The sequence below is a fragment of the Xiphias gladius genome, chromosome 11 (genome assembly GCF_016859285.1).
Source record: "Xiphias gladius isolate SHS-SW01 ecotype Sanya breed wild chromosome 11, ASM1685928v1, whole genome shotgun sequence".
NCBI classification, from domain to species: domain Eukaryota; kingdom Metazoa; phylum Chordata; class Actinopteri; order Istiophoriformes; family Xiphiidae; genus Xiphias; species Xiphias gladius.
The window spans coordinates 18,645,558-18,661,911 of record NC_053410.1 but is presented as its reverse complement, the minus strand read 5'-3'; the positions used below and the strand labels follow the sequence as shown (position 1 = coordinate 18,661,911).

Sequence of the window (16,354 nt, the reverse complement as noted above, 5' to 3'; positions counted from 1 at the left end):
TCGGGTGGTTCTCTGGCTCCGCTGCTGCCCCGCTGTCATGATTCCTGCCAGGGCCGTGCATGACAGGCCCTTTGGCTGTAACGGCGAGGACCATGCGTGCGCAAAAAAAACCCAAAAAAAACAACCAAACGCTGGGTGTGTTTAGACCGTGGGTCGGAATATGTCCTCAACCGGTCTCTGAGAAATCGTCTTGCGCGAATAAGCCATGACGCTGGGCAATAAGATCTTGTTAGCGGTCTTCAGGGACGTTATTGTTCCACACTGTGCCCCCCGACCGAACGGGTCGACTTCAAAGGTGACGAAATGATATTAGAGCCACGGTCTCTTCCGCGCCCCCGGGGTCCAGTGAACTGTCACCCGCTTGGTGCACAATTTGACACAGCGGCCGGTCCTTTGAAGCGGACAACAAAGCGTCTCGCGGGGGCCAATCGCGTCGGGCACCATTTGTCTCGCCGAAGAGAAGCGTCGCGGCACCTTCCGCGGCGGTGTTTCGGTCGCGGGCTGGGACAAGGCCGCCGCTGTGCCCATGTCAACGGGAGGGGGCAGACCTCCTGTGGAGCGCCTCCGGGCGTCCCCCCCCCCGCCCGCCCGAGGCAGGCCCGCTGTGCGCCCACTGCGCCTCCGGGGACCACCGAGTCTACCCGAGGTTGTTTCAGGGAGTCGCTTAATCTGCCTATATGATAGCTCTTTTCTTTTTCATTATTAAAGGGTGAAGAATGACTCAATCAGCATGCCAGTGGGTCAGATCATGTTCCCTAAGATACTCTGTAGTTTCCAAAGACCACGTCGTGTTGATCCTATGACTAGAAATGACTTCAATGTACCCCGCTCGCTATGGGGAGTGGAGTAGAACACAGGCCCACTTGTGGGGTACTTCTCACTCCAGCGTCCTCGGGGATGTCTGGCGTGAAACCCGCTCGGACTCCAATTTGGGGAGGACTGGTGGAGAGGGGCGAAAGAGTTAACCAGGGGGAGGGCGCCTGCACAGGGGCGTATAGTATAAAAACCACCTCAAGCGCGCACAACAAGGACAGCGTGTTGGTCGTAGTAAACCGTAGGTTGATATGGTCTGACTTGTTTGCCCTGTTGCCAGAGACGCGCGCCAGCCCGCGTCCTCATTTCGGTGGGCTCACGATCCGCAGCATAATGGATGGATGCTGTTTCTGAAACAGACGTCCACCGAGAAGCCTTAGCTGGGACGACACTTTTTTTTAACCACCTGTACTTTTTTTTTTTTCTCCAAAGGTAATCTCGTCGAGTGAGGCGCTGGGAAGTGCAGCATGTGGACACGACGAGACGTGCGTGAAGCGGCTGGAGTGGACGCGAGGGAGAGTGAAGCGTGAGGCTGAGAATGTGGCGGGGACACCGCGGGGCAACTGCTTCCTGAGTTTTTTTTCCTGAGTTTCCTGAGCTTGGAGATTTGGCGAAGGCGCAGCAAGAGCGGAAAGCGTTAATGCCGCGCGCTGGATCGGCCCTGCGGAATTCAGCACACTGTATCAACCGGCAGATCGGCGCATGAACTGCAATTGTCTCCAAAGCTATAATAAACCACATGGACAATCAGTCCAAACAGGGGACTCATCTTAATTTAGGACAAACCCACAGGTTACAAAGAAAGTCCACTGGGTCCAAACTACTTTAGGCTACAACACTTTTTCCAAATCATTCGACTTTTCCCCCCTCCGATCCTTTTCCCTTCATTTTTGCAATTCTGATTCCCGAAGTGGCTCCGAAGTGGTGTTGCGGCTCCTCGTCCCCGGCGGATCCGGAGATCGGAGTCTCTGCACCGGGAGGAGGCGGAGTCGGAGCTCCGGCTACACCGCAGGCTCCCAAGAGCGGCCGCGTCAAAAGGATGGTGCGACTGGCTGCGGAACTGCTGCTGCTCCTGGGACTTCTTCTCCTTACCTTGCACATCACGGTGCTGCGGAGCAGTCCGCTGCCCCAGGGAAATGTAACTCTGAGCCTGGACCAGGACTCGGCACTTACAGAGGTGAGTTCGGAAGCCTATTAGTAGTGGGGAGCTGTCCACACGGGGGATTTCTTAAGGGGAGATTTGTTGCAAAAGGTGACATCTAAGGGGTCTCTTTCGTTACAGGTGGGTTTGATAAAACGCTCCTATGAGCCAGTGGCCCAGGTAATATAATCCGTCCCTTTGAGTCTTTGGGGATTGTTGACATACACACGGATGTGGTCTCCCCAGGGTGTCCCCCTGCGGGAATGGCAGGGAGCCAGCGGAGGGATGGATGATGAGGCGGGGTCAGAGATCAGCCCCCTGCACCAGACACACCTCCCTATTGTTGGGGGTTAAACGCTAGCTGCAGGCACTTCTCTGTCATCAGGGGCTCATCACTGTCATCCGCGTGGTCAGATGATGGGGACGAGGGTCAGAGCTACACTCCTGCCAGCAACAACACAAATTCCCCAGTGGTGTTTAGAGAAGAGTATGGCATTGCGTTGTGGACAGCGCCACATGGAAAGATCAGGTGTTACTGTTCAGTGTTGAGGAAAAGACAACCAATAGAATAATATAAGTAAATAAAACGAGTTTTGGAAGTTTTTTGACATTCGTTTAGTTTGGACAAAATACAGTTTTTAATTACGCCTTTTTGGGTTGTGGTCCAGTTTAGGACGTGCCGCAACAACATTTCTCACGGGAGACATTTTTCAACATGACACCACTTAAGACGGGTTTAATAGTTTAACTGGCCATTGTAACATCAGCATAAAGCACACAGAGCCCCAAAGTGGAGCCCCAAATCCTGACCTGAGGGTTAAGACAGGTCTGGGATCAACAGGCTTATTTAGAGAGTGTTAAGCATCCTTCAGCTGCTTTTTGATGTATATTTAGCACGCTACTGAAATACTGCCTTCATGTCTCAGTGATAAATGGGTATTTATGTCAACTGGAATGGTGTCCCTTCATAAAGTCAATGCTTTATTGGGGCTTTGGGGGGGAGACGGAAAGAATTTTTACTTCAACAGAGGATGGTGAGGGTAATTTCTCTTATCTCCACTATGACTGCCATCTCTGTAGACTGACCTAGGTATATGCAACAGCAAGCCCGTGTTCGGTTGGATATCAGAGCATGCAAGGCTGAGGAAATATTCCAGGAATTTATCGAATATTTGTCACACGGCCAAATACTGGATCGGACAAGCAGGATGAGGAGCAGGAGGTCGTTTCTCCTGAGGAATCCCAGTGAAAATACTGCACACATGCCAACCATTCCAACCTCACCATCCTTTTTGTCACAAGTTCACATTTACATTGAGACTCTGGCTTGTGATGAAAGAGCCCAACATTGCCACCCATGCCCCACGTTGAGGCAAGCGCTGAATGCTTTTTTTTTTTTGGCCCATGAATGCTCTGACTATGTGCAGATATGCTCCACCGGTCCTCCACTGAAGGCAGTGATGTCATCTTTCAGCCAGGCTTGTCACGGCCCAGGGGGCGTATTGTCACCCGAAGGTGTCATATTTAAAACGCCATTCACTAGACACACAAATGACAGGATGCAGCTCCATGCACCTGTAGTGGAGAGAGGAAACTCTTTGGTCTAAGGCGCATTATCGTCGCTGACCCAGCGAGGGAGATTCATCCTCTGCAGCAGTGTAGGCTGATATCAGATTTAAAAAGTGTTTGTCAGACAAGAACAAACAACTGTTCAAAAAAAGACGTGTGATTAATAATGTACTGAGTAATTAATTACGGTTTTCTACTTTTGAACCTGTTTTTATTTTTTATTTTCAGGCCGTGTCTAGTTCCCTCTCGAGCTCGTAACTGCTTTTCAACCATGTATCTCCTCAGTTTGATCATGTAAATATACACTCAGTATGAGGCGTGTGACGGGGCCAGGATAGTTTTCTCTTCCACCTTCATAAGTGTAGCGCTGAAAAGCATCTGGCACAATGTGCACTGCCTTCATTTCCTGCCAGCGTCCCTGGGGGAAGGACCCCTGAGTTGCTCCCAATTGAAAATGGAGTCATGCCCCTTTAAGCAGCCCTCACTAAGTGAAAAAGGGGGAAGCGGGAAAAGAAGAGGAGATACTGTGAGGAGGGAGAGGGGGTAGCTTGTGTATGCAAGTCTTCATTCATGGCTTTTGAGAGTGGGGGGGTGACATCCTGGGAGGCCCCACATGAACTGAGGAATGGTGTGTCACTTTTGATCTCCAAATTAAAGCAGGTTCCTCGTTGAGGAAGATCTCAGATGAGTGATAGGGACTGTACAGCAGCCCGCCATCAAAGAGGAACACTGCTGTTTTTTTTGTTTGTTTTGATTTCTTTTCTTCTCTTTTTGAAGAGTTACTCCTGTGCACTGTTACAGTCTGGGCGGTATTAGAGAAAAATGAGAAAACGGCATGTTTTTCTCATTAAGTAGTGTTAAAAAGCTCCACTGAGAGTCATCTGGAAAAGACAGAGAGCGGTGTTTACATTTACATTATCAGGAAATGATACAACGGCCACTCCTTTCTGATGAATAATTCCAATTTTCCCTGTGCATTCTTTCCATTATTTTCAACTCAAATGACTGTCCTCAACTGTTTGGCTGAAATACTGATTGAGACCAAAAAAAAAAAAAAAAAGTCAGTAATTTGGACGTGTAAAAGTTTCACGGTTTGTGTAGATTTGGTGAGATCTCAGTGCTTATGGGAAAAAGCAGTTTAGATTTCCCTGTTTCTGTCCAGGTGATGATTTTCAGCAGCACTATCTCATAATTTTCCTGTTTACAATTCTGCTCGAGGCTTTAATCAACAGCAGTTTAGTCAAGGCTGATAATTTTTCAATGTTTGGCAAGATTTTGATGTATTTATTACAGTGAGAGGATCATGAATTGCCTTGTTGGCACCAAAGAAAGTGAGACACCAAACTGCATGTCAATTTTGTGTACACGTTCCTGTGGCATCTATTGTCTCAGCTTTGGCGGCTGAAAATTGAAATGTTTATTTGACATAAAATATTGACTTAGAGAAATTCTCTATGAGAGAATTTATCACAAAACATTGTTCTTTCTTAGGTCCTTTGTGGATGATGCTTGCTTATAGATCAGAGAAATCGCTTCTAATGGCAGTGTTGTAGATTTAAATTCAGTATTTGCTGGGTAGTTTAAGGTAAATGACAGTTTCTAACTCACCTAAATGTAGCTACACTGGGCAGCTCTCTTTAAGTGCTGGGAAAATAAAGGTTTGAAAAAGCAATATGGAACATTACTCAGTGACAACTGGTGATTGCATTGTCTTTTTCAGTTTTTTGTCAACCTTCATTACCTGAGCTGATCATGGCTCAGTTTGCAACCTGTTTAGCTTTTTACAGCTGACAGCCTGTAGCAAACTGTCCATGGTGATAAAAGCTGTTGTCAGCATAGTTTAAGAAATGATTTTAACATGAAACTCAGAGCAAATACGCCCATTAGTTTAAGGGGATTAAAGTGGTTTATGGAAGACTCTCAGAATCTGTTTGAATTATGTTGATTTCTTAATCCATGTTTTTAGTTCCTAAACAGTTTAATGTCAAATTATTACCACTAGTTTTGTTCAAACTTGCAGCACTTCTGCAATATTCAGTGTATATTTTTTATAAACTGCAATTATCCTACAATCTGCTAGATAATCTACGGTACAAACATAAATCAAATCCTATTTGTGCTAAAATAAACCTAACATAAACAAATTCTCTGTGTTTACAGGCAGGCTTCAGCTAATCAGAATACTTTGAACTTTGATTTCAAATAAACCAAATTTATGTCAGGATTAGATTATCTGCCTGCCATGTGTAATACAACATAATATGACACAACAGAAGATTCAGATAGGATTAGAGCTGATAATGGAGGTTTAATCTGCCTGCAAACACTGTGACTGGGTTTCATGACCCACCGGTTTACGTATTCTGAAACGTTTTGTGGGGGCATCTTTCTTTCTTTTGAAATACCAAGTTGTGGAGAAAGTAGTAAGTTATTACTCAATAACAGTCTTTTTTTTTTGTTGTTGTTTTTTGTAATCAGTAGCCTAAGTAACTCTGGGCGAATTTCCTTGAATGACAGGTGTTGTGGATGAAAATACGTCACAGTCTTTTGATGGCAAAACGAGAGAAATTGTCCGTCTTCAGTGGTGAAATGTGTGGTAGTTACATGTTTTCTGGCAGTGGATTTAAATGACTATTTGCAGTATCAATATCATGAGACAGTAACGTGTGGACTGAAGAGCATCCGATTTGGCCTGCAGTTAAATATAATCCAGAAAATATAATCAACCCAGAGGAGATCAGCCACACCTCTTTCCTATAATTACAAGTGTGTGTAATGTATGTATTTAAATTGTGATTGAACCTGTAAGCGTTTTGTTTGGGGGTGTTCCCTCAGTGGAGCTCAGTGAGTGACTTCCAAAGGCTGGCACCTTGAGAGGCAGGGTTATCACATGGTCATCTCAAAGCCCAAGCACTTGCGACAGAACCAAAGAGGGTGCTGTGACATTCACATCAAGGGTTGATAGCTGACGCACAATCTATGCTGCTGAAATGATCTTCTTTTGTACTGAACTGTCAGCCCTAAGTGTTCAGCTGCGGAAAAGACATTTGTGATTTTAATTGGAATCTGGTGTTTCAGAATCTTTTTTCCTCAAATGTTCGGATTTTTTTGACACAAATTCTCATAAAAACTCATCTCATCTCATCTACAGTAACCTCTCCCCCTTTTTATTGGGTGGCTACAGGTAAAATGCCGAACCATCTAATCTTCTTCCTCAAAATAATGGGCAGTTGTATAATCATTGTAATTATGGCAGCTGCTCAAATTAAGAAATGTGTGTCAAAGTTTTTAAATTCTTTGAAATGCCTCATGTTATCACATTAACTCCCTATGGTCTCTGGAGTGGTAAAAAGTCATCCTGAATGGATAGGGATGTACAATTCTGTGCAGCCTGTCCCCTCTGTGGCTGAATTCAAGTTACATGAACATTTATAATCCTTCCTCCCGTGCTGTGCTCCTCCATTTACAGCGCCTATATTGTCCCAGAGTGCACCTTGGCCGGACACAAACAGCTCCACTGGGGGCTTTTATGCCCACCACAATGTGGCCGAGCTGACACTTTTGTCTGTGACTGGCCACTGCAACTGTACAGCGCTGCTGCCATATTCTCAGGCCTCAGCCTGCCCACAGGAACACTAGGGAGGAAGAAAAGGAGACATGAAAAGGGAAAACAAGGAACATGATTGATGACTTTCTTTGATCTTATTTTCTGCCACCCCAGAATGGATGATTGCTGACTACTTATGGCTATCTGTCCAATTGAGGAGTAATTGCTCCTTCTGTGCATACCTGACAGGGTACATATGCCTCAACTGTCCTTTTGGAACAAATTTACAACCCTCCTGTCAGATGACCAAATGTTTTTCTGTCTACAAGAAGGCAGATGTAATTATTTTGCAGTGTTTGCTTAGCTTTCTCTGTATAACCCCCATGGCAAGAAAACCATCAGTCTTACATAGCTCTCTCTTCTCCCAGCCACCACTAGAACATGATATATATGTCCACGTCATGTTGCTATGGTAAAGCAGCAGCAAACTGCTTTACCATTAAAAACTTTAAAGTTAAAAATGGAAAAACATACAGTCTAACTGTGACACTGGCTCTGAATGCAGGCTTTAGACGGATTATATTTGGTGGGAGCAGACAGACGCTCAGAACTCAGGGGGATGCCCTGTTTCAGTGGCTCCTTCTTTCTGGGCTCCAAGTAGTCGAGACTCCACTGTCTGCAGGATTTATGACAGAGGTCAAGGCCACGTGAACCTCTGTCACCATGAGAGATCAATCTAATGTTGCTGAGTGTGCAGACGCTGTAGAAGTGATATTCAGAGCCATTAGTCTTAATATAAACACAAAAGATTTTTATTTTATGCATGCTAATAATGTTATATCATGAATGCACAAACCAATAATAAATTAATATTATGTTCCTTTCTCTCCTTAGCAGAACAACGTAAATGCAAAAAGCAGCTCCTCTGCCCAGCTGGCTCCTGAAGACCGGAGGTCTGGTCCAGAACACCGGTTGGTCCTGCCCTGGGCACAAGGCAGCAACTTACACAGGGACGGCCCGGGCACTTTCCTCCTAGATCTGCACAATTTCCCCGACCTCTCCAAAGCCGATATCAATGGACAGAATCCCAACATACAGGTGATCATGTGTGTCTGTGCACCTGCCAGTGAGCTTTGATGCTTTCTCTCCATTGTAAGACATGGCTACTCAAGCACATAGGACAGGAAGAGCAAACAGGAAGAAGAAGAATAGTTTGGTGCACATCACTACCCCCTTTTTCTCCCCCTTCCGCCTTCCTTCTCCCCCTGTCCCCTTTCACACTTCCTGGCTCATAGTGAAGCTCAAGATAGATGCTGACGTCTCACGTCCATCATAATGACAGCTAAAAGGCAGACACTAACCAGCAATGCTTCACTACTAAGCCATGTTCAGGAAAACGGACGGCAGCTTATGTAAATGTGTGGCAAGCCCTTGCCCATAAGTCCCTCAGTGGTGCAGATGGCCAAGTAACCGCTGCCATGTTTAAATCATTCTCCTGTTTAATCCAGCAAGGGGGTCTTTCCATTTCTGAGAGCATCACTGCTAAATCCGAACACGAACAAAGTGTATTAACATCTCAAGATGTGGGAAGAGAGCGGAGCAACCAATTGAGCAAGGGCGCGAGGCTGTAGGAGAAGGGGAGGAGGAGGAGGAGGAGGGGAGGGGTGTCTTTGATCCTGGGATTCATCTGGCTTTCATGGTCTGGAGGAGGCTGAGCAGCCCTTTGAACTTTGTGTTTAGGTGGAGAGGGCCCAAGAGGTGGGAGGGTGGCTGTGGGGCAAGGGTTGTGGGCCCCCCCTCATCTGGGAGGCACATGTGTTAGGACAGAAAGGGGGAGGGGGTAATAATATTGTCTGTAGGATTATCAGAAAGGGTCACCTCACAGCGCCCGATCAACCAATTCTGCCCTAAAATGTTATTTAAGTATCTTCTTTAATGACTCTTTATTGAATATCGATTTTCCACTGACTTCTGTTCTTTAATACAGGTGACCATTGAAGTGGTGGACGGACTGGAGGGCCACGAGCCAGAGAAAGGCCTCAGAAAGGAGAGCAAACCCAACTGGTCTTCTCCCAACTGGAGGAACTGGTGGCCTCATACTTCTTCATCCTCCTCCTCTTCCACCACGCATCAAACAGAGGAGCACGATCGCTCCTACAGTAGCAACAGTGAGGACAGCAACTTCCTCAGGCCGCCGGCAGACTGGGACAGGAAAGGAGGTACTGGGGGAGGAAGCAAAGCTCAAACTGAATATGGTGAGACTGACAGTAGGGTGTGCTGTGTTTGCAAGGAAATGAGCGCACAATGCATATTGCGGAATATTTAGCAGAATCCATAGGCTCTTATTAGAGCGCTAGTCCAGTGTTTCCACAGATTGTCATGGTCTGATGTGGAATCTGTAATTTGCACATTTGCTGATTTAAGCTGTCACCGTAATAAGTGCAGTCATCCCAGGCGAGCCTTTGGGAGCCCCTGATTGAAGCCTTTAACACTCTTTTATGAGATGGATTCCTCTGTGGTGTGGAGCTAGCTACGTGACACTGTTTAAACGCCTCGCGACATCAAAGTTCAGCAGCAGGAATGGGGCCAGAAGCCCTGTTAGGCTGCCATACCATTCTCACAACAGTCTCCAAAAGTAACCCCACAGATAAATCTGCCGTTGAAGAATTTACACTCACTGTCATACAGTATGCATCCGGCCTGTGTTGTAGCATGCCCAAACCAACATGGTTGAACAGGAATGCATGTGCTGTGGAAAATGTCATTTTATCCACTTGCACTTGCACTACAGTGGTTAGGGAGGCGATTTTATAATCTTTTTTATCAAACCATAGCCCATGTTTAATGTTCTTGGCTTATTGCTGCGGTCAGCTCTAATTCCTCCTTTATTTCATACCACACTAATGGACAAGGACATCTTTTATCATCATTATTGTTCTGGTTTTAAACCTAATAATCATAATTGTGGACAAGCAGTGACGGTCGTCCATCACAGGCCATTCATAATGCATTCAGTTGCGGGCTGAGGTCAGGTTATTATCAAGTTTTCTAAATGCTGAGTTTTGTCTGAGTGGCCACCAGCTCTTTGGCTGTAATAAGCTGTGAAAGGGGGACAGGAGCAGCACTAGACAGCTATCTGGCCTTTATTCATATAAAATGCTCATAATGAGGGGCAGATGGTAGCGGGGGGAATTACTTCCATCCCAACATGCCCACATAAATTTTCCTCATTGATGGAGTACTGCTTTCAAGATGTGTGTGTGTTTGTGTGTGCGGTAGCGCTGGGTGATGGTAGTGGTGGGGTGCAGTCGTGGTAGAGCCTAGTGTAACCGTTTCCATGTATACCCATTACAGTGATCTGCTCAATGATAATTGGAGTTAAAGAGGATTTCTCGCCATTTCACTTCCCATTTTCAAACCAATGAATCACAGATAGAGCAACTGAATGTTGTCCTGTGCTACTGTTCCAGTGATACTCAGGCAGTACAGAAAATTTCTGTTTCTGATCCCCTGTAGCTTTGTTGGAATTTGCAAAAATTATTTCTCGTTATTTCACTTACTGAAAAAAACACACTGTTCTCTTTGCCTTGGATTCTTTGGCTCAAAAACTTGGTGTTAGCATGTACAAAATAATATAATAAAGTTCGTGTGTGTGTGTGTATGAAGGCTTAAGTGGTATCTGCTTTGAGGAGCAAAGTCAAAGAGAACTTTGAGCTCCCCTACTTCCCCTTTCATGCCCTCCCCCCACTTATTATTAGTGAGGCATGCTAACAGGCCTGAGTAAGTTCAGCATGTGGCCTGCATCAGAGCTGAGGACCACTCTTGCTCTTTCTCTCTGTGCCAGACTATATGGATGGAGAGGGGGACTGGAGTAACTGGTCAGCGTGCAGTGTGACCTGTGGAAACGGCAACCAGAAGAGGACCAGGTCATGTGGTTATGCCTGTACAGCCACGGAGTCCAGGACTTGTGACATGCCCAACTGTCCAGGTAAAATCTTGATTTTGGATCACAGAACAAAAAATTCGACACTGTCAAGGGATATTAGAGAATAGTTTGTAAGTGTGTGTGCTGATTTAGCAGTTTTCATCTTCTGATCCACCTTTCACTGTTAATTCATCTCTCTAAAGGTATTGAGGATGCCTTCAAGACAGCAGCTACCGAAGTCAGCCTGTTAGCTGGAACAGATGAGTTCAATGCCACAGAACTCTTTGGTGTTGGTAAGATTCTCCCTATTCTTGTCTTACTGCAGACCATCCCTCATTCAGATGTTCTTGCATTACCAAAGGTACTTCTTCCATCTGACAGCAGAGTTCCTGCACAGTTAGCGTTCCTCATGCTTGGGCTGCTTACCATTACTGTGCAGAGATGAAAATGTGCAGCAGGGCAGGAAGAGCACAGTATGCCACTGCCCACTCTGTCTTTATCTGCCTGTTCTTAATCAACCCAGTGAAAACACACCTTAAAGTTAAACATTACATCTTCTCACATTTCCGGTTTCATCTTTTAATGTTGATGAGTGGTGGGAAAGAGATGTAATATCTAATAGTGTCTTAATTTCTTCCAGACACAGACAGCTGCGAGCGATGGATGAACTGCAAGAGCGACTTCTTGAAGAAGTACATGACCAAGGTGGCAAACGACCTCCCCAGCTGCCCTTGCTCTTACCCAACTGAGGTCGCGTACAGCACCGCAGATGTACATGATGTTCCCACACGCCGAGATTTCCGCTGGAAAGATGCCAGCGGGCCAAAAGAGAAGCTGGAGATCTACAAACCCACGGCCCGTTACTGCATCCGCTCCATGCTGACGCTGGAGTCCACCACGCTGGCCGCACAGCACTGCTGCTACGACGACAACATGAAGCTCATCACCCGCGGCAAAGGGGCTGGCACACCCAACCTCATCAGCACAGAGTTCTCAGCCGACCTGCACTACAAGGTCGACATCCTGCCCTGGATCATATGCAAAGGGGACTGGAGCCGCTACAACCAGGCCAGGCCGCCAAACAATGGGCAGAAATGTCCCGACAACCCTCAAGACGAGGACTACTACAAACAGTTTGAAGAAGCAAGGGAATTCTAGCCCGCTGTAGAGTCAAGGACAAAACACACTGCTTAAGTATTCAAATAAACCTCAAAAATGGTGCTGAAACCATCTTTTTTTTAAAAATTCTGTTTTAGGTCAAAAACAAATGAACTTTTAGGCTCTGAGGAACAAGACTTACTGCTCTTCTGAACCAAGAGGAATAAAAATCCAACAGAGTCAATACCCTTACTTGGTCACAAGGAACTTTTCTTGACTTAACCAAAGACAGGCACATAATGTTGCTCTGTTTTTGATTTTTTTATTAAACATGCCTCTGAAATTTTGCCAGTAATTGTGTTGCCAATTGTATCTCAGTCAGATTTGGTCACTAAAGGGAGAACTGACTTCGTATTCTTAAAAGGGAAAATTATTATTCTTGGAATGTCAGTTTAGATTGGGTCAGTTTTCGTCTCCATAGATTGTTTATGTTTGGTGAATCTGAGAGGCCTGTGATAATAGAATAATGAGATCCTTCAGGAATGTGTCATGGGTGGGGACAGAGCACATGGTGAAAAATCCCATTTTCTCCCGTTTTGTTAATTACAGTATCTGGCTTCTCATGTAAGCTTGTGAGTATGTTTATTTAGCATGCACATTTTTAAAATTTTGACCAGTAATTTACAAATGTGTCCCTAGTGTCTCTGAGGCAGATCCTCAATGTAAAAAGCCTGCATTATTTTTGTAAAGTATTTATTAAGCTGTAGCTGCATCTGAATTGGGTGTCTATGACTGGTTTCTGATTCACATACCGTGTGGATGAATGCTAACTTGAGATTCCTCTCTAGCTCAAACTTTGCCAGCAATGTGCATATCCCTGTCTCAAGTTAGGATTAAACCGTAATAGACAGTAAAGAATGTGTGAATTCAACTGTATGGAGAGATTTTTGAAATATAAATCTATTAATAAATTTTTAAATTGCCAACGAATGTGTTGCTAGAAAAAAATCTTTGCATCTGTGATCTTCATGGTAAATATTAAAGAAGCAAAGCAAAGTTTCATCAGCTGCTATTAGATCTCCCTCCTGCTGAAATTCATCTGCAGGAGGAAGAAACAAAAAAGCATCTCATCTCATCTCATCAATTAAACTCCTAACAGGCTTAAGCCAGCGCACAAGACTTCCATTAGTTCCATCCATTGTAGCTCTCAGGCCAGGCCTTTTGATGGGATTGTGATATTTCTTCAGATGGCAAGGAGTGTAAGATTCCCTTGAATGTGACTCAAATTATTTGTCTTTGGCATGTATCCCCACATTCCTGAGTAATTTCTCAGTGTACACACGCACGCACACACACCCACACACACTCAATGCTGCCTGTCCATAGCGGGGACCCCTGACCATTCCCTCTGTGCTGAGTGCTGCAGTCATTGTCACACAGAGAAAGCCATTCATGGTGCCCTCATTCCTGCAGTCTTGTGCGCGGCACAGCTGCCCGGGTGCAGGACTTGTCTTCATAATGAAGCAGGCCCCAGCACGTTCCACACCCCTGAGGCGCTACTTGCAACCGCCTAGTTGCTTCACTAGTCATACAAAATTCCTCCGCATGCGTCCTTCAACTCATTTATCCCCAAAACAGCGTTTTATCAACAACCCTCCCTCAAATGCTCACTGTAGATCACTGTCACTCTTTTAAAATGTAGATGTACGCCTCCCTTGCTAGGATCAGACCCACAGCGTGTAAAGCTCTGTTTTTAAGTCTTCTGCCCGTCTCCCCAGTGAAAGCATGGGTCAAGGCTAAGATTATAGTAACTGGCATGGATCGTTATCTAAGCAGACCATCTGCTGAACAGGCCATGATGATCAAAGCGATGTGTTCGTCTTTATTTTGAAACATTAAGGCCAAGCTCAAATTGATGACCCCCCCCCCCCCCCAGTATCTCTTCTCCAGACAGGCTCCGCGTGTCTCGAGAGCAGGCAATTACTCGTATAGCCTCCTCACTTTTCATCTCTCATTTCTTCTCCCCTCCCCTACAAACACTAGCGCAACCTGCAATGCTATTCCTGTGCCAAGGCGCAGGTAGGAATACAGACACAAGATTTGGAGACTGTGCGTAATTGGTGTGAAAAAGTGAGAGGGCAGACATACTGTAGACCAACGGGTACAGAAAGTATGGAGCAAACCTTTTGCGTAGGCTGTGGGATGTCTATGAGGCCTTGCTTTTGTGTTACTATTTCCAGGACTCTACTCTGGTATGTTTCAAAGGATGCAAAGCACCATATTAGTGGTATATTGTCAAGGATCCGAAAGGGCTCATTAAGCATCACCAAGATAGGATTGTTGGTATTTTGCCTCTATTTTTGTTATGACAAGGAAATTATGTCCAATGTACTTACACAGTTTTAGACCGAGTTTGACAGGGCTGGCTCTGGAATTCCTCAAATCCACACAAGAGCTAACTGTGGGAATATGAAAACAAGAGGAGTTAAAAAGAAGAAGAAAGCATTGGAAAGTTGGATGGGTTAATGTCGTAATAAATGAAGAGAAAGCTCAGCTGTTCTCCAGCTCTTTTCTCTAGAAATATTTTACATTAAAGCAAGTCCAGGTGGTTTGTTGGCCACACTGGAGCTCACTGTAAGGATCTTTCTAAGTAAATAAGCGGTGTGCATGATGGCAATCAGGCATCTCTTTGTTTTGTGGCATGGTGCAGATGTGGCAGAACCATTTTTAGCCACGCTCCCTCACTTTCTTTCACTCACACCCTCTCTCCGCTACTTTATGGGTGGTGTAGCACAATACAGGAAGTGTCTGGGCCGCAATACCACAGGGCCCTAACTGCACAGCAAACCTAATTAAAAGGTTTTTCTTTGGTCTTCTAATCTGGAATTGCTGACCTGGACCAGGAGGCTGGTTATCTAGTTGCGTTGTCCCTCCCTCTCAACCTTCATCCCCAACGTCCTACCAGCAAAACATGGGCTGGGCCACTGGCACCCTTCCTGCCGTAGGCTTGCATCTTTGGCACTTCGAGTCAGGGGAGGAGTAGGTGGTGGGGGCAAACATGTGCCTGGGTGTGCAGCTGAACAAACAGGTCAAGTAGCTGTGGAGCATCTAAGAGGGCAGACTGCCTTACTTAACCCCTGCTGCCAGGACATTGCTGAGATGCTGTGGCAATGACATTGCTGACATTGCCACAGCATCTATGGCAGAAGAGCGATAAAGTACATAACTAAAATGTTCTAATTCACTTGGACATATAGTGTCACCATGCAATGAACATCATCTTGTTAGATGGCCACCATGGCTTGAGTGGTACCTGCCCCTGGCTCGTGTCTTCTATACTAGTTCAAACAAAAGCTTAAATAACAAGCAAACCCTCATAAATTTACACACACTAAGCTGTCAGACAAATGAATGGAACAGAGGAACAAAAATCAGCTTTGCCCCCATGTAAAAGAGTTATTATATTCAGTTTGGCTCTTCATGGAGTTAAACTTGTGATTAACATACCACCACGTTTTATATGCTCTGCCAGCATCATGTGCTAATAGAAGTGAGTGGAAATCAATTTCACTCAAATACAAATGGAGTTTTAAAGAGGCAGACATTATTTAAAATCCAACAGATCTTTACATAGAAAAATAGTATACATTTTTATTCACATACACGAGAGGCCTGATTTCATTATGAGAGAGAAAGCAAAGGCAGGCAGAGTGAAATTCTACATCGTGTCCTGAGAGACCAGAGTAAATGAACCACTATGATACCACTGAAATGCTCAACTGTTTGGCTCACTGCTCTGAGCATGGCAAGAGCAGACCCTGATGTGGATAAAGGTGAGAGAAGTCTGGCCCCTCTGATTCCTCAGGGTCAGTTCTGCCTTGGTCTGACAAAGGCAGCTCCATACATTAGTTTGAACCTTGTGTGTGTGAGTGTTACTGTTAGAAACTGGCACAGAGGGGCTATAACGGTGGTGGTGGTGGGGGTGGTGGGTCAGCATGAGCACGGAAGCTGCATTGCCGTGATTCACTGTGACAGCACCGCTTGGCATGTGAGGACAGCAGGCCAGGCAGGCAAGGCTGCTGCCTTTGATCTTTATTTGCTCCACCGTCTGTTTTGCATTTAAGAGCCTTGCTGAGCGCAAGGCATTGGATACACCTTGAATGGCTCAGGACCCCGTCCACTTTTTAAAGACCCAGGATCCTTTTTCAAAGCTAAGGGAATCCAGGACAGAGAGGGATGATGTTTGAAGGGGAAGGTTCTG

The 16,354-nt window shown here is 45.5% G+C and overlaps 2 protein-coding genes across 4 annotated transcripts in view; one reads left to right on the top strand and one right to left on the bottom strand.

The window, feature by feature from the left end:
- The first annotated feature begins 1,046 nt into the window (after window positions 1-1,046).
- Window positions 1,047-13,056, top strand: ism1 (isthmin 1). 3 transcript variants are annotated; one of them, XM_040139241.1, is made up of 7 exons: window positions 1,047-1,123; window positions 1,246-1,990; window positions 7,965-8,168; window positions 9,058-9,325; window positions 10,915-11,058; window positions 11,199-11,288; window positions 11,636-13,056. In XM_040139241.1, the coding sequence occupies exons 2-7, from the start codon at window positions 1,853-1,855 to the stop codon at window positions 12,151-12,153; spliced, it is 1,362 nt and encodes a 453-aa protein (XP_039995175.1). In that variant the 5' UTR covers window positions 1,047-1,123; window positions 1,246-1,852; the 3' UTR covers window positions 12,154-13,056. The 3 variants fall into 3 exon arrangements, with proteins under 3 accessions (XP_039995175.1, XP_039995176.1, XP_039995177.1); XM_040139242.1 differs by having other exon boundaries at window positions 1,053-1,990; window positions 7,968-8,168; XM_040139243.1 differs by having other exon boundaries at window positions 1,053-1,990; window positions 9,058-9,289.
- tasp1 (taspase, threonine aspartase, 1) overlaps window positions 9,221-16,354 on the bottom strand; it is a 45,059-nt gene continuing 37,925 nt past the window's right edge. The window contains exon 14 of the mRNA XM_040139247.1: window positions 9,221-9,292. Coding sequence (XP_039995181.1) covers window positions 9,257-9,292 — 36 coding nt within the window. The 3' untranslated portion in view covers window positions 9,221-9,256. The remainder of the gene's footprint in view (window positions 9,293-16,354) is intronic.